General features: G+C 40.1%; 1 protein-coding gene and 1 long non-coding RNA gene across 3 annotated transcripts in view; one reads left to right on the top strand and one right to left on the bottom strand.

Annotated features, from left to right (window-relative positions):
* Positions 1 to 484: 484 nt before the first annotated feature.
* Positions 485 to 2,842, top strand: LOC133957314 (uncharacterized). Its single transcript, XR_009921208.1, has 3 exons — positions 485 to 588; positions 2,130 to 2,313; positions 2,703 to 2,842. It is a non-coding gene; the product is annotated as an uncharacterized LOC133957314 (long non-coding RNA).
* LOC133957308 (collagen alpha-1(XX) chain) overlaps positions 1,209 to 17,761 on the bottom strand; it is a 37,185-nt gene continuing 20,632 nt past the window's right edge. Inside the window, exons 15-42 of one of the 2 annotated variants that reach the window (XM_062392817.1) lie at positions 17,055 to 17,194; positions 16,619 to 16,745; positions 16,352 to 16,491; positions 16,129 to 16,261; positions 15,148 to 15,293; positions 14,801 to 14,930; positions 14,489 to 14,605; positions 14,195 to 14,341; positions 12,898 to 12,954; positions 12,335 to 12,373; positions 12,077 to 12,215; positions 11,387 to 11,529; positions 10,837 to 10,946; positions 9,708 to 9,866; positions 8,636 to 8,713; positions 6,707 to 6,793; positions 6,562 to 6,615; positions 5,429 to 5,524; positions 5,252 to 5,305; positions 5,105 to 5,158; positions 4,912 to 4,965; positions 3,906 to 3,977; positions 3,779 to 3,814; positions 3,265 to 3,331; positions 2,955 to 3,143; positions 2,772 to 2,849; positions 2,150 to 2,311; positions 1,209 to 2,009 (exon numbers count right to left, since the gene is read on the bottom strand). In XM_062392817.1, coding sequence (XP_062248801.1) covers positions 1,984 to 2,009; positions 2,150 to 2,311; positions 2,772 to 2,849; positions 2,955 to 3,143; positions 3,265 to 3,331; positions 3,779 to 3,814; positions 3,906 to 3,977; positions 4,912 to 4,965; positions 5,105 to 5,158; positions 5,252 to 5,305; positions 5,429 to 5,524; positions 6,562 to 6,615; positions 6,707 to 6,793; positions 8,636 to 8,713; positions 9,708 to 9,866; positions 10,837 to 10,946; positions 11,387 to 11,529; positions 12,077 to 12,215; positions 12,335 to 12,373; positions 12,898 to 12,954; positions 14,195 to 14,341; positions 14,489 to 14,605; positions 14,801 to 14,930; positions 15,148 to 15,293; positions 16,129 to 16,261; positions 16,352 to 16,491; positions 16,619 to 16,745; positions 17,055 to 17,194 — 2,834 coding nt within the window. In that variant the 3' untranslated portion in view covers positions 1,209 to 1,983. Of the gene's footprint in view, positions 2,013 to 2,149; positions 2,312 to 2,771; positions 2,850 to 2,954; positions 3,144 to 3,264; positions 3,332 to 3,778; positions 3,815 to 3,905; positions 3,978 to 4,911; positions 4,966 to 5,104; positions 5,159 to 5,251; positions 5,306 to 5,428; positions 5,525 to 6,561; positions 6,616 to 6,706; positions 6,794 to 8,635; positions 8,714 to 9,707; positions 9,867 to 10,836; positions 10,947 to 11,386; positions 11,530 to 12,076; positions 12,216 to 12,334; positions 12,374 to 12,897; positions 12,955 to 14,194; positions 14,342 to 14,488; positions 14,606 to 14,800; positions 14,931 to 15,147; positions 15,294 to 16,128; positions 16,262 to 16,351; positions 16,492 to 16,618; positions 16,746 to 17,054; positions 17,195 to 17,761 lie in introns of both variants that reach the window. The other variant, XM_062392816.1, reaches the window with a different exon arrangement.

Raw genomic sequence — 17,761 nt, forward strand, 5'->3', positions numbered from 1 at the left:
TTTTGTACTACTGCTTGATTTGAAGGCCTGTTGCCCTGTTGATTACAATAAATAGCTCAAAAAATTGTGTTTATTGGTGTTTGACTGTTCAGTACTATTCATATTCATTACATTTTAAAAGCAGACACAAAAGTAACAGATAATCACATATTCAGATATCATTATTATTGTTGAAATCGTCATTATTGTTAATTATACCTATTCCTTTATTCAAGTCTTTTTTAAGATTCTGAATCTGCAAAGTTACTAGTAACCGAATCTGTAAAATAAATATAGTAGTTAAAAGTACAAAGTAGAGAGTGTCAGGTTCTGTCAGTTTAGTTTGTGTATTTCTGTCTGTGTTTTCTGTTTCCTGTTTTATTTTGTAGTCTCTGTTCCTTGTGGGTGGTTTCTGTCTTCACTTCCTGTCTTGGTGTTTGTGTTTCTAACTCCTCATATGTTGCACCTGTGACCAATTACCCCTGCCTTCCCTGTGTGTATTTAAGCCTCTGTCTTTCCCCTTGTCCTCTGTCGGGTTGTCTGTTTTTCAAGCCTTGTTCCATGTTGCGGTTCTTGCTGTGTTCCATGTTGCTGTTTTTCCTGAGTCTAGTAAGCTTCCTTGTGTTTTTGTCTTCTTGTTCTAGTTCATGTCTTTTCAGTGTTTCAATTCCTTTAGTGTTTGTTTTGCGTTTTGTTAAGTTAAAGTCTCTTTTTGTATTAAATACACCTTTTGTTATATACCTCTGCTACTGGGTCCATCTCCTTTCCTCAAGTCGTGACAGTGAGTACCTTAAATAATTACTTTGTAATATTTTACAGCAATATTAAGTAATTTTTACATCAGCTACACTGATAAATCAGATTAAAATCACAGCCCTATTTTCATTTCTATTAATATATCCATCAAGTGAAAATGTAATGTGTATTAGCATAATCATTCATTATACATTAACAAAGTGTTTCCCATGTGGCCTACTATCTCCTCTATTTTTCTTAATTTTTTTCAGATTGGCTATGAACAGCCGTTGTCCACCTTTTATTTAAAAAAACAACATTTTAAACTAACTTAGAAAAATTATCCCATCACTGAAACTAACCTGACAAGTCGGAACTTCTGCGCTACTCTTAAAATAAACCACACTCTCTCTCCAACATGGATATGACTGTGACTTTGTTATCATAAGAGCACAGGATTAAGTTATTTTGGATAAAGAAAATACTCCACGAGACACATTTCCATTGAATTTTAGTAACAAATTAATGAAAAATATACATAGCAAAAATTCTAACAGACACGCACACACATACAAACACACGCACGCACACATACACACACAGACAAAATGTAATGCTAATTAACCAACCCCCAGGAAATCATTAAATGTAAACATTACTTTTCAATGTGAATAGATACAGTATAAAATATTATAACATCAATAACTGTATACAGTAAATATAATAAACACAAAATATACAAATTATTATACACATGGCAACAAATATTCTCACAGTATAATTTCTACCATGGGACAAAGAGGAGCTTTAACACCATGGGTGTTTTTGTTATCCTTGAGGCAGTAAGGGTTAGAATAGCCGATAGAACAGGTAGAAATGGAACACTAAACTAAACTACGTGGCTTCAATACAGTGCATGATTACATTTACATGGTGTGGATATGATGACACTTTACTGGTCCCAGTGGGGAAATATTTTCCTTAATTTACACTATTTGTCCATCAAAACACTGATCTATATGAGGAAGCTCACCACTTGCTCTATTTTTATCAAATAACACATCAACAGCCGGACAGAGATCTCCTTCCTGTGTTATTTCCTTTTCTCACATATGATGAAGAGTCTGCATCAGTCAGTGGCAAGTTCAACACGCCGAACCTCGTCAGTGGTGCTTTTCTTAAAGCGCCATACCCGGTCTGTCATTCAGCTCCAAAGGCAGAAAGGCCATTTCAGTCAGACACCATGCAACCGCTACCTGCTTCTTCATATCAGGGCTGGTAGCCATAATAAGGGTCTTCTGGGTGAAGAGAGCAAACAGGGAATAAAGTCAAGTGTAGGCTAAAAACAGAGCTAAGAGTGTTTCTCCGTGTGTGGTGGGCACAAAAACAAGTCTATTGTATCTTAATATTTCCAGGAGCTGTCCTTGCTGCTTACCTGTTTGCTGGGGAACTCTTTGGCAGCCTCCACTACTGTCGCACATGCCCGGTGGTCCAACTTCGCCTGGCTGCCCAGGATGACCAGGGATCCCGTCTGGTCCTGGTTTACCATCATCTCCTTTGGAACCTAGGACTCCCAGCTTGGACTCACCTAGAGGCCCTGTAAAACATGCAATACACAACACATATGCATCAAAACCAGTTGTTAGTACAATAGAGTTGTTAACTGATCGTTTATCAGACCGTTTTGTTCCCTATTAGTTCAGACATCATTTCTTGCAACTGATCAAATTTTGTGCAGTGTCCTTTCTAAACCTGCCTGTTCCCTCGAGCTACTTGAGAATTATTCCTCGTAGTGAGTGAGTCCTCCTCAAACAGTTCTACAATAAACTATCACTTTACACATGTGCAGAGTGAAGTTAGAAAACTCTGTCTGCAATCAACAATTTAAAGTCCATTTTTTCATAAAATGAAACTGAAGTAGTTTGATTGCTGTTCATGAATAGGGTTTATATAGAGATTTGAATAATTTATTGAAGTTATTTTTTCAGCATCCACAATCTGAGCCCCAGCTTGCAATACACGAGCGGGTACGAAAAAAAACACCCATGAAGAGATACCTGCAAATCCTTTGAGCCCTGTGGGCCCCTGGACATTGGTCCCTGCATCACCTTTCCCTCCAGGTATACCTCTCTGGCCTGCAGAAAAAAGAAGATTCAGATCAGCTTGTAATATTATCATAAAATGAAAATGAAGTGGACATCATTAAAATTATAAATGTCAAGCGTCAGAAGGAGTCTTACCCTGTTCTCCTGGATATCCAGACCTGCCAGGTCTCCCCCGCTGACCAATGTTACCTTGGTTACCCCTGGCACCTGGTGGCCCCTTCGGCCCTGGGATACCTGGTTCTCCTGGGGGCCCCACTGGCTCCTCAATAGGAGCTGGCTTACGACTTATCTCGTTCATGAACATGTCAAGCTTCAGCACCTCCTCTGAAAAAGCAAGAGTGTGGATTCATCTGGAGTCTATTCTCAGTTACAGCTGCATAGATAAACACACAGTACCATCACTGTAGAAGATTCCTGTTTTAACTGTGTGCTACAAACAACTTACTGTGCACTAGATGTTCACAGGCCTGTGTGACCAGTTGGAAGATCATGGCCATTGACTGAGGTTCCCCCTGTAAAACAAAAGCAAACTCAACAACTGTGGCTCCAACAAAAAACTGTTTCACTTTGAAAAACCTTTAATTCACTGGTGCAGCATTCTAAACCTGCACGGTTGGAATGGGCTGTTTTCTAGAACCTTTCTCTGTGAAAGTGTCCTGCACCAATTGAGCTGCAACAAGTGAAGACCGAATGCAGAACCCTGAAGCTGCGCCACCGCAAAGAGCTGTTCACCTTTTTATTTAAAGTTTGCATCAATGCACTGTTGTCGTATATACAAATGCTAAGTGTGAAGCTGATGAACTGTTGTTGAGGAATGCTAACCACATTTAGACAGAGATTTTTTCAGATTTATTACAGATAAAAAGTAAACATTTTACTGACTGTGCTGATAAGTCATTTTAAAACAATCACGGTGCTGCAAGAAAAAATATATAAGAAAAAGAGAAATGATCACCCACCTTCTCTCCTCGTTCCCCTTTATTACCTGACAGACCCTGTAAAATTAAAGACACATGTGTATAGACCATAATAAACAAATGTGAAGACAGATATGGCTGATGCTGGCATTTGTCCCTCCGGTCTTACCGAAGGTCCCACAGGTCCCAAGGGGCCCCTATCCCCTATAGGGCCTGGGTATCCTGGCATTCCCTGGAAACCCTGCACAACACACACAGATGGATGAGTTGAATGCAGGAAAATGACAAAGCAGGAAGATAGACTTAAACTCAGAGATACCAAATCACCCGGCAACAAGGAGAACTGGGTATAATGCGGAATATGCACAGGGCACAAAACCTGGGTCTTTGTCCATATTTAACTCTCAGCTTTCATCCCAAATCATTTGAAACACAATTGTTTGACTAATTCACTGATGAAGGAAACTCACTGCAGCAAAAGAGGGAGATTCCATTCTTCATTCTGACAAATTTGATCCTGCTGAGTGTGAACGATACCCCACACACTAACTATTTCAGTTGAAGGACATAATGTTACTGTTTCCTAATACATTTGGAAGCAGTGCACGTCAGAGAGGGGAATCTGTGGCATAATCTTATACAATGAACAATACAGACATTATAAAAAAGGCCAGACGTTTAATCGTTTATCATTATTAGTATTATCATTAGTAGGTTGCTATCGTAAAATAGTGCTCCTCAATAACAAAAAGCATTAAAAAGACCAAATAAAAAAACTGCAACTGTGAAAGTGGCTGGGCTACATGCAAAGTTAATTTCATGGCAAACTGTGAAAAAAGTTAAAAACATTTGTGGCCTGAAGGTGGTGCCAGAGGAACACTCATAACATCCAAAATGAAAAGGCTTCATTCTAAGGACATCTATGCATGAGTATCATTCTGTTCACTTTAAATAGTTGGGGTTGTTAAGTGTAGATTGGGCCCTAATGGTGGCTTGAGACAGATATAATATTATGAATTAGGACGACAGATATTCACAACAGATTTCCTACGATGTTTTAATATTCTGTGTTGTGGACCAAACCGTGAGCAAAGGGAACATTTAGACCCAATGCTGGCACCAAATTGGAAAAATCTCACATTTTAAACATGGATATGAATAAAATCTATTCTTACCCTGGGTCCAGTGAGACCGGGTGAGCCGATGTTACCTTCGATCCCTCTGATGCCCTGTGACACATGTTGCAGAGAGGAGAGCAGACACAGAGGTACAGAGGGTCACTGCATCAGCTCAGCCAGGTGAAGAACTGCTAACATTTACTGTTCTGTAAAACCTCAGCCTAAATCTAGCTGGGCTCAAACAGCTCACCTGTGGGCCTGGGATCCCCTCTTCCCCTTTCGGTCCTGGAGGTCCTGGTAAACCCTCCAGGAAATTACAACAATAAGAGTCACATTAGTATCTATCCAACATTAGAACACTCTGTGTTTTTAGTGATTCTCTTCCGTTTAAACTCACCTGGACTCCAGGGCGGCCAGGATCCCCCTTTTCCCCACTTGTACCCGGAGGGCCCTGACAAGAAAAACAGGAAAACAGGAAGCACGTAAAATTTCACACAAATAATAGATTCATAAGTAACGAGTACAGCGTCTAATGTATCATTGAAATGTATTGAAGCATGAGACATCTCCCCACCGCTTTTCCGTGGACAGTCATGCCACGTGGTCCTGTGCCGCCAACAAGTCCAAGGCCTCCCTCAAATCCAGATTTTCCTGAAGGACCCACCTCCCCCTGAAACACAGAGAAAAGTAATATGAAGATATCCATTTGGGAATCCAAGTAAACGTTAGAATACAACACAAACTAATGTGTAACTAATGTCTAAAAGCTTAACTGATGTCACATGTTCAAATAGGTCATGTGATATTTAAAGATTGTTCTGAAGCAGCAGAGTAAACCTTGACAAAACTTCCGCCAGCTCATACGCAGACATCAGAACAGGTGCCTTTTCTTATGTATAATACTTCAAATAAATATTGTCACACCTTATATTAAAAACTGTTTCTTTTAATCAATGTTGTTAATATAGTAATTTTGTTGATTTGTCAGCTACATGTGGCTTCTATGCTGTCCATCCTGGGAGAGGGATCCCTCACATGTGGCCCTCTCTGCGGTTTCAACGTTTTTCCCCCTGTTAATAGTTTTTCCTTACTCCATTTGAGGGATTGAGGAAAGAGGATATTTGAGGAAAGAGGATGTTGCCTCTATGAGACAAATTGTCATTTGTGAATATGGGCTTTACACATAAAATCTGATTGATTGATCGACTGCTGATAGGTGAATGTAGAGGTAACATTGGACATTTCATAATTTAGCAGGACTACGATCCTATACATACGGCTAGAGCAACCAAAGAGCTTTTCAGGTTGAGGAGGTGGAACATCTTCAACTGCTTGAGTAAGTCACCTGATCCAGTGAAGCTCTGGGATAGAATCACCAGGGGAGACAGTGTCAGCTGGTGACCGGGTGTCCAAGACCTCACACTGGCACTGATTTAAAAGGATTTTCCACAAATAAAGATATTGTTTGAATACATGTTTTTGTCTAAACTAGTTGGACTTTTGCTTTTTGGGCACTCTGCATGAAAGTGTTTGTATCTCCCCCAGTTTTCTCTGCGTAGATGTTAACATCAAATTACAGTTTAGTTTAGTATCCATTATTTCAGCACATTAATGTATGCAGAGCTCTCCTTGTTAGGGCTTTGCGTTGCCTTCCATTAATTGTGGACAGCCTAACCGAAACCACATCCTTTGTTTTTTTCATATCACCTTTTGGCCAAGCTCTCCCTTCTCGCCTTTTTCTCCCCGAGGACCTGGTTTTCCCTGTTAAAAAAACAACAACAAACAACCAAAATGAATGTCACCAAGTTACTAAACTAAAAATGAAACAACAAACACTTGAATGGTGACGTACAGTCGGTCCAGAGGAACCGGCAGCTCCAGGGACGTCAGAGGAACAGGAGCAGGTGTAGGCGGGGGCAGGACAGCTCTCCTCATCTCTCTGATGCACCCAACAGACACACAGCAGACAACAAAGACATCAAGTCTGCCCTGGTACAATGTATTAACTGTGCTCTACTATCCCTCCCTGTTGCTTTAAAAACAAACAAAAAAAATGAGAGCAACATGATTGTGTGGGAGGGAAGAAGTGTGCATGCTAATATTCTCCAGCTTATGATCAATGGCAGAGTTTATTTTTGTTCTACAGAGAATTTTAAAGAGGGAAACAATGGAAACCTTCACAGTAAGCACCTAGCTCATTGTAGGTCATACCGTATATTGGTTCAAACCAGTGTTAATTTTGGCAGCTATTTTTGATTTAGTCTTAGTCTTAGTCTTTTGACGAAAATGCATTTTAGTTTAAGTCACATTTAGTCATTTTTATCCTTCTTAGTTTTTGTCTAGTTTTAGTCGACGAAAACGAATTCCATTTTAGTCTAGTTTTAGTCACATTTAGTCATTTTTATCCTTCTTAGTTTTAGTCTAGTTTTAGTCACATTTAATAGCCACATTAAACTCCTTTTCTATAAAAACATATAGCTGCAGCCTAATAGCTTAAAAATATATATTTATTTTTAAATGTGAAAACAAAAAGGGGAGAGCAGGTCAGACTGGAGGCGAACACAGAAACTGCAGCTCGGTACAAGCCAACTATAGCTTCTGCTCTGATCAAGAAGCTGCGGCGCTAATCTCTGAGCAGCTGAGACCAGAGAAACTCTGTGTTTTCACTGTTTTCATAGTTAAGAAGCAGTGAGTCACTGAGAGGCTGCTCATAGAGAACGAGCTCTGCTTTCACTGTGTCTCTCTGAGCGAGTGCACGGGGAGGGGGGCGGAGCTACGGACCGGAGCGCTATCTGGGGCGCACACACACACAGACACACTCACTCGCCCGCTCCTGATACTTCATGACGGCCTGATACGATGATGTTTTAAAAATTATTGTGACTTAGTCAACCACCAACATTTTCGTCTCGTCTCGTCTCGTCAACGAAAATTAAAATAGATTACGTCATAGTTTTTATTTTCAAAGATCCGTTTTCGTTACGTCTTCGTTTCGTCTTCGTCATGGAAAAAGGGTCGTTAACGAATATATTTCGTCATCGTCTTCGTCAACGAAATTAACACTGGTTCAAACCGTATAGACTGTATATCATAATGGACTTTAATTCTCAATTTCCTCTCACAATCTAGAGAAAAAAGCCCAAATACCCCGGATACGACGTCAATTGGAGCCAGAGTCTGCGCACTAGCAATTGGGAGATGGAGCCGTATATTGAGGTACATGCTCGACCAATCGTGAGTGAGTTGCTGTCAATCGAGTAGTTTCACCATGTTTTTATTTCATCAAATAACTCAGTCTAAACTAAACGAAAAAAATAGCATTTGAACATAAAGCAGTCAGATAAGAAGTAGCTAAAACAGTGTTTCCTCAAGGATAGTTAAGTTTGTGTTGTTTGTTTGAATTGCTCCAGAGTATATGAGACTGTATTTTGACAATATGAAAAATTTGTTGTCAACATTTTGTGCTCAGTACAACACCAGACGTGAGGCAGGACTCAGGGTTAATGTGACCGGAGCGACACACATACATGATCCGACACATCTATTAATAACTAAATACATGATCTTGAGTTTGTCATCTAAATCTCAACCATACCAATAATAAATGGAACCAATGAATGTGAACTAGTTAATTTCCTCTGTATGAACTGAACTGGTTCTTTTTATGTGAAATGGCACAACACTGCCCATCTTTAAAGTCTATGTATTAAATATTGTATTCACTCACAATGAACAAGTGAGAATGGCAGGAGAAGGTAAATGTAAATAATAACAGACTGACCACTCCAGGCAGGTCACAGCAGGTGTCCTCTGACGCCCACGTTGTGTTACAGACAATCTCAAAAGATTGCAGCTGGAACTGAATTCAGAGCAGAACACAAGATGGAAGTTTAGAACAGGGCAGAGAAGGAGACCATCAGATGTTTTTAGGCTACAACCATACTACTACAAACTCCCTTCGAATAAAGCCTCAACTCTGCTACAGATCCGCCTGGCTTCCCCATTATACTGGAGTTTTAGAGCTGCTAAAACAGAGAAGTTTGGAAATGCTGCCGTCCCAGTTTAGCTGCCGTCCCAGTTTTAGTTTACATTACATTACGTTACATTACATTACATTTCATTTAGCTGACGCTTTTATCCAAAGCGACTTACAATAAGTGCATCAACCCCGAGGGTACAGACCAAGAACAACAAGAATCAAGAAAGTACAATTTCTTCAAAATAAAACAAAACTACAAAGTGCTATAAGTAAGTGCCATTTAAGTGCTACTAAAAGTGTTAGTTTCAAAGAGTTGTTTGAATACTCCAGGGCAGAAACTGAGATGTTTGCCAGCTATGGTGTAGACACTTGCAACCGCTTGCTGATTGGGTATTTCCGTTAACGACAAAGCCTTCGCTGATTTGCCAGGTTCCTATCTCATGATCCCTTCCCGAATAAACGGCTGGCTTTAGCCTCGGGTACCAGTGTAGAATGCAACTTGGATAATCAATTCCACTCGTTGCTGACCCTGTTGTCTCTGCTCAGAGCTGTTGTGCAGTTAAATTCAGGGTTTTACAATGTTTCAACCTTTTACATGTGACAAGCAATCTGTGACAATTTGGCAAAACACAACCAAAGGCTTCCAACAGTATATGTGATTGGTCACATGATGTGCATTTTCAATATGTGTTTGACTGGATGAGGAACAAAACTGATACAGAACCAAAATACTCTGGTGGACAAAGATCGTTTTAGTTTGAAAATGCCAATTTCAAATGAAAACATTGCAGTATGGATGTAGCTTCAGAAACGTTCAACGTGTACAACATTACTGACTGACTGAAATAATGAGTACTGAATAGAGAGACAGTACCGGGGCGGATCCACTGTTTGGTCCTCTGGTCTTCACCAGTTTTCCCAGCATTTCAAAACCGTCAGTGGGCAAGGTGCCTAGAGGGCGGGCAGGTCTCTCCCCCACACGCTGGCAGTCCACAGACAGGGAGACACTCACCTGGCTGACAGACAAGTGAACCTGCCGAGTGGAAGAGAGAGGACTGATTCAAATGAACGACAAAATGACGTATAATCCCAGACTGTGTTCTCATATTAGACCAGAGTTTCAGATTAATAGACCAACCCTCAGAGGAAAAATGCTCCCCACCAACACATTATAAATCTATTGTTACTGTTATGACATTTTTTCTTTCTTCATGCTGTGGAATAAAGAGAAAAACATGATCATCGTTAAACTAATCCAGGAGCTATGTACATCTTTTTCATATGATTTGTAAGAAGCAAGTTCATTCCCACTGGATGTCTGCATCCTGTTGTGTTTATACTTGACCGAGCAAATTGGGGCGATAGGGTGCCAAAGGTGGTAAGTAAATAAGTAAAAGGAAAGTAGGTGAGAGAAAGTAAATTGGCTCCATAAGCTCTCAATGTCACTGCTGCAGCTCCAACTGCTGATCATGAACAAATAAACCAAACTACATAACTGTTCCCTGAAGTCCCTCTCTCTGCGCCTCCTCCCCCGTGACCACTTGTGATGAGATCTCACACCCCCGCTCTATATGCAGAGTAAAATCTGTCATTTGTGTTTTTATTGATTATGATGTTTTTACCCAGTAACTTTCAGCATATTTTGTTCTTAAGTTTGTGAGAAGGAGTAAAAGTGAATAATATTATATTATTATTAATTAAATCATTAAGGTTTTAAATTATTTCATAGTGTCATCTGCAACATAATAATTGTATATAATATAATATATTATTAAGTATTGCAGTATTTAACACACTTAATTGTTGGTTGTAATATCCTCATCTTATTCTGACAGCTGATACTGTGCGGCAAGTGGAGTCCTTTTATTTCCTGTTATTGCATGTCTGGACATTTCTGTCTTATAACAGTAGGGTAGTGAGTCATGCAGGAGATAAAAATAACATCAGATTTTAATTTCCTGCAAAATGACAGTGGGGTCAGTTCTGTGTCTGTTGTCTCTCACCTTGTGAAAGCTGCCGTAGAAGAGTCTGTAGACCTGCGGCTGGTCGAAGGTCAGTTCCTGCACCTCTCCCCTGTAATCCAGACTGAAGTAGACCAGCCGCTTTGTAGTAGCTGTGGATAAAAGTCACTCATTTATTATGTTATTTCTTACATTAAATCTAAAGACGGGAACGTCAGTTATAGTTTGGTTTGATTTTGCTCGATGTTGGAAAAACTAGTTTCAAAACAAAGCTGTTTTCTCAGTGAATTGCTTAGTCTGCAGAGTGTTAGAAAATAATGAAAAATACACTTCCAAATCCCTAATGCCCAAGGACACATATTCATATGTCTTGTTTTGTCTGGCCAACAGCTCCAAACCCACAGACATTCAATTAGTTATCACACAAGACAAAGAAAACCAGAAAATCATCCAATTCATTTTATAACTTCCAGGTTCTTGGCTTCTTGGCTCATCTTAACGCTTCCAACAATACAACCCTACGACAGAAGCTGCGACTAGAGGGATGAGAAGAAAAAGATAAGAAAGAGTCCGATGCATAAATGTCACTCACGGTCTAGCACCACCCCCATCTTGGGCTGGAAGTCATTGTCAGTTAGCTGCCACAGAGCGAAGGGTTCCCTGGGTGTATCCTGCAGCATGCGGAAGGCGATGCTGATGGTGTGTTCTGGAGAGAAACCTGCAGGGTGGATGAACCTGGAGCGATAGAGGGAAAGATTGATTAGTTCATTCCAAAGGGTTTCTCTTTGGAGGAAACCCTTAGATGTGTGTGGAATCTGAATGATAAAATAATCATAAATACCCTTCAGTCAGACAATTCACATTTAAATGTTTATTGCAACTGTAGAACAGGTTAGTGTTTGGCCCTTAGGGTTTGACTTAATCACTCCCCAGATATGATTACATAGATATGATGGGAATGATAAGCAATTATTTTGAACCCCCTGCCGGAGCCTACAGGTGGATGCTGGGGGGGTCGAGGGGCTGAAGCAACTGGCAGCAACACTGACGTAGCAGCGGGGGCAAGCAAAGGGAGTGATGGGAAACTTTCTCTGCTTAAATAAACTGTCTGTGTTCAAATCCTCTCTCAAAACTCACTTTTCTTAACGGCTTTTATAAATAGTGTTATGTGCTTTATCCTTTGTTATATTTGATTTCAAATGATACTGTTGTCTTTTGTTTGCTGTCTTAGATTCATGTTTTCTTGATTTTTATTGGTATTTTTATTTGAAATTTGTCTCACTTGGTGCTCTGTGTCAGTTGGACGTCTCTGAACACGGTGTAGGCAGGGACCGTGTTGAAGACAAAGGGCTCGGCTGCCACGCCTTCCACGGACGAGTGAGCTCTCTGTGTCAGACCAAATGCTTCCATCATGTTGAACCCTGACACAACACACACACCACGGAAATAAAATGAGAATCATCATGTAGACAGTTTAAATCAGATTTTTCAATCACTTGTGAGAGAGTTTGTTGTTCAGAGGGAGGACAGCTGCTCTCACCTTTAACAATGCTGTTTCTGATGGTGACTTCAGGGCACACTGAAGACAACACAAGAGGGCAGTGTTGAACTTTCAAAATAAAGGCTGACAAACCAGTTGAAGAAATGTTTTTTTTAGCATTTTCACGTCAGACAAAAAACACTTAATCTCACAATGCACTCCAGGTACTTTAAGATAAAATTGCTCTGGGTTATTAAATATAATTACTTAGAAACTGTATAATTTTCTCTAGAAAAAGCTTATTTGAATGGCCTCATTTACGTGTTTGAGTGCCCTAAATCATCTAACAAGCTTATTTAATTTAACTATTAAATAAAACATGTATCATAACGACAGTACTCATGATTTCAACCACTTTGCCAAATCCAATTGTTACATATTTTCTCATAGCATTAATGTTTAGAAAAATAACAAAACTGATGTATTCCTTCTTTTGTAGTCATCTAACGACCCCCTATCAATGTCTGGACTCTTAACATGTCCATTTGTTTTTTTGGACTGAAATGACAGAAATAAACTTATTGTTCTAATCATGATATAAAGACAATGAGCTGTTGAGTGACCTTCGTTGTGGATTGGATACATCCGGGGATGGATAGGAATTCTGGCTGGAGCTGTGGCTGTAAAATGAACACAATGATTGACATTGGACATTACATAGAGGAAAGCAGCCAAGAAATTATTTTGTTTCTCACCTTTGTGTGTAAATAATTTTTTTATTAAGAAATTCATGAAAAAGCAAATGCCAGCCTTTCTGGTTGATATGAAGCTGCTTTCAGACATGCACTGAACTCTGGACAATCTCAGCACCTTTCTATGTAGAGGCTCTTTTAATTATTTTAAATATATAATTCTGTCAAATTGTACTGATTGGGGACATCGCAGCTGTCTCTGAATTTGATAATCGTGCAGTTTTGGATGAATAAAATACCATCAGTCTATACATCAAGTTCATATTGACAGTGTGAAGCGCTAATTTGTATGCCTCCACCTCTGAATTAGATCCTTCTTTTTAATTCAGGTTTCGTTCTTTCTATCAACTTCACTCTCACTCACTATCCGCGGCAGCAGCAGTGTTTCACTGAGTTTTCTTTATGAACGACATCCAACCACACACATAACAATCTGTCTTTCTTGTTGCTCTTTCTTCTCATAGCTTGTGTTCTAAAAAACTAGTACTTGCGTACCATGCTGTGAACGGATCCGGCCCAGTCTACATCCAGGACATGGTCAAACGTTACACCCCACCCCGTTCACTCCTCTCTGCTTCGGCCAATCACCTCGTTGCTCCCTCACTGCGAGCTAAACACTCATCAAAAACACGACTGTTTTCCGTCCTGGCTCCTAAATGGTGGAATGAGCTCCCAATTGACATTCGGACATCACAAAGTCTACACATCTTCTGCCGAAAACTAAAAACATACCTCTTCCGACTTTACCTTGAATAAATAAAAAAAAAAAAAAAAAAACACTAACAACTTTTTGAAACTAACACTTTAGTAGCACTTAAATGGCACTTACTTATAGCACTTTGTAGTTTTGCTTTATTTGAAGAAATTGTATTTTCTTGATTCTTGTCGTCCTTGGTATGTACCCTCGGGTTTGAATGCACTTATTGTAAGTCGCTTTGGATAAAAGCGTCAGCTAAATGAAATGTAATGGAATGTAATGTAATGCTTGATTTGAATGTGGGCGTGTAGAGGACCCACTTTGAGGCAGATCCATGTCCGAACGTTTCCAGGTGGACTGTAAAGCTTTCTTTTGTTTGTGCGTGCATCTGGACCCAAATATGGGTTCATGTCTGAAAATGGCAGAACTAACTTCAAAATATAACCTATGTGGATGTTAGTGAGATCAAACCTGTTGGATGGAGAATGGAGACAGCAGCCCCCTCCGCTGAGCCGAGCAGTGAGTGCACACTGATGCGATACAGACTCTCTGGTTCCAGATCAGTGAAACAGTGACTGCTGCTCGACTCATCAACACTTTCTTCCTTTGTTTCTTTGTCTACACACACACACACACACACACACACACACACACACGCACACAGAGACAAAACACACATATGTTCACACCGATGAGATGTACGATCAGATTTACGTGCACAGAGCTGCTAGTTAACAAACTGTAACAGATTTAACTCAAGATTACCTTTGACAGAATGGATGACAATACGATACCCATCCACAGCAGACACAGGTCTCCAAGACACACAGATGCTGGAGTGGTCTGACCTGACCACGCTCACACTGCTCACCCTTAGACTGGCTGGAGAGAGAGAGATAGAGAGAGAGAGAGAGAGAGAGAGAGAGAGAGAGAGAGAGAGAGAGAGAGAGAGAGATAGAGAGAGAGAGAGAGAAAGAGAGAGAGAGAGAGAGAGTTCAAAAATTCTTTCAACATAAGTTTTCCAGCAGGTGATGATTTCAAAAAGTCCTGTGTATCCCTTCAGAGTGTTTGACTCACTGGTTTTGCCCTGAGCTGAACTGCTGCCCCCCTCTCTGTTGCGGTACTCGGCGGTGACCAGGAGGCTGTAACGTGTATCTGGTTGTAATGACTCGAGCACCACTCGCTTGTCACCACCTGGGACCAATACCTGAGGACAACAAGCATACTTTTTACTGCTAAGCTTTAAAATAAAAAACACATATCTTTCAATACAATCACAGTGATTTTTTACAATGAGCTCAGAGCAGCAGAATGATTCAAATGATAAGGGATGAAGGACAAAGCAGAGGAGGAGGAGAAGGAGAAGGAGAAGGAGGACGAGGACGAGGAGGAGGAGGAGGAGGGGACGATTACAGTCCACTTACAGTGCTGTCCTGGGTTTCAGCTCCAGTGAGTGCAGTGTAAGACACACGATACTGGAGGACGTGAGCGTTGGGAGGTACCCAGTTGACCACCAAGCTGACTGCAGACTCCTCAGAGACCGTTACGCTGGACGGGCCTCCACCTGACACTGCAGTGAAAAAACATATTATTATATTATTACAAGATTAAAGCAGTTCAACATATATTATATATAGTATTCATATTTAATCTCTATTATCCCACAAGAAGAAATTATGATATACTTTTTAGCAACAATTTGGTACAATAAAAAATCGGCATAAGTGTCCTTCCCTGAAGGTTTTTCACCCTGTACCCCAACGCTTGGGTGGATTTTCACCAAACTTGGTGGGAAAAGTACAAAAAAATTACAAAATCTACAAAATGATTATCTGAAAAACACATTTTCCAATTCTCTGCAAATAGTAGAGACAATCTAAAGCTTAACTTGTTTAGAAATGGTTCGCCACATGATAATGTCACATTATAAGCAATGTCAGAATGAAGCCAGAAAATATTGTCAACAATTTAAAAAAAAATGCTTTTCAAGGTACCTCTGAAGCCTATGGGACGATAGCCAAAACCCAAAGCTTCAAACATAATATATGATGATATGTTAGAAATTACATCTTTTTGACCTGACAACGAAGTCAGCTAAATTATGTTATATAGTGTAGTAATGCATTAAATTTAACTGTAACAAGTAAGACCAGAAACACATTCTACAACTTATTACTTCCCTCAAAGTGGGAGAAGCAACACAACTTAGTGGAAGGATGAAGTATAGGTCAAGAAGAACCAATTCAATCTTAGTGCAGTGTCTCTTTTTTTCACTTTCTTTAACATATGAGTTTTTCAATAATAAAAAAAAAAAGAAGAAATCTGGCATGTTTATGAAACTTATATGTATGACTTTGGGCACTTTGGTGCAGATCCAAATACACACTAAATAAATAGATACTCACAGGTGCTGTAGCGAATGGCCACAGCTTCACTCTGAGCTCCATCTCCATAAAGTGCAGACAGAGAGATCTGGTATTCCTTATCGTCCTCCACTCCCTCCAGGACCGCTACTTCACTCTCGCCACTAACCCTCAACTGAAACACACAACAGGGACACAACAGCAATTTTAATATCGACCATTATAACATATAAAGTGCCGCAAGCATCCATTTGTTCATGCTTACCTGTCTCAGGTCACCTCCACTGAGGGAGATCCACTTGATGAGATAGGACACTACATCACCGGCTGCAGCCTCCCAGCGGACAGTGATATCACTGCCTGAGAAGTTAGTCACCCTGAGCTCTGAGGGCGAAGGCACTCTCACTAGGAGAGAAGGAAAATGTAGGAGCATTAAAAAAATTGACTCTTTGGCCTGCTCTGAGTTTTTTCATGGAGAATTAGACTATGATTATAATTCTGATTACATTACATATGATTATGCTTGTCTTACGTGTGGTGACGTTACTGGTGAGTGCTGTAGAAAGGCCTTGTGGGTAGTGAGACTGCACTGAAACCAGGTATCTGGACAAAGACGACAGATTCTGCACCAGCACTGAGTTCAGTCCTGCTACCTCCACCTGGAAAGATGAATTTTCAATGAATGACTGAAACAGACAGTCCTATAGTTAAAATACATTTTGGTTATTTTTGAGTTATGTAAGAAAATAAGGATATAAAAAGAAGAAATTTTTAATTGTATGTGTGTCTGTGTAATAATTTATTAAGTTAAACAAAAATGCTTTTTATTCACGAATGTGTTAACTTTACATTTCTTTTCTTGGTTTTTGTTTTGTTAATGTTTCTCTTTGAAAATAAAGACACGTTCTCAGCTCTGAGGATGGTTCTGGAGACAGAAGGTTTAACATTAGTGTATGGTGTCAAATGACCTGCTTGACGTCACTGCCGTGGTTGGTGCTGTAGGTGATTCTGTGGCCGGGGACGTCCACAGCTCCAGGCGCCCAGCTCACCCTCAGCATACTATGGGTCACCATAGGAAACTGAACAGTCACAGGTGACGGCAGAGGGACTGAAGGGAGGCAAAAAGTGAGGCAATATAAAAAAGAAAGACAAATAACATTACATTATTACATTTCATTTAGCTGACGCTTTTATCCGAAGCGGCACAAAATAAGTGCATTAACCATGCGGGTACAAACACAGTAAAAATGACTTGTGAGTGCAGTGAGGCAATTGTATTATCTGGGTCATCGTTAAGTTTATTTTGTATGTTGATAATAAAAATGGAAGCGAGAATAGTAGGGAAGCTCAGTAAGAAAAGAATAGAGAGAAATGGCTGGAAAGGGAGAAGAGAGAGGCCCAATTCAGAACTGGTTATTAACATCCCCCCTAGAGACCTGATCACAAGTGGAAAATGTTTGTGTGTTAATGCCCAGTATTAAAATGTGTCCTGAATGTCTCCTGTTACCTCTTGTGATCGAGTCTCATTTCCCTTCTCTGTGTCCAAATTTCACATACGTCATTTGTGTTTGTGAAGTCCAAATTATAGTGTCTTTAACCAGTCTGGGTTTACAAGTTTATTCAAGTGAGAGACAGATATAAAGATAAAGAGAAAGAGAGCAAGGCCAGCGGTTGA

This window comes from Platichthys flesus, chromosome 7 (assembly GCF_949316205.1).
Source record: "Platichthys flesus chromosome 7, fPlaFle2.1, whole genome shotgun sequence".
Lineage (NCBI taxonomy): Eukaryota > Metazoa > Chordata > Actinopteri > Pleuronectiformes > Pleuronectidae > Platichthys > Platichthys flesus.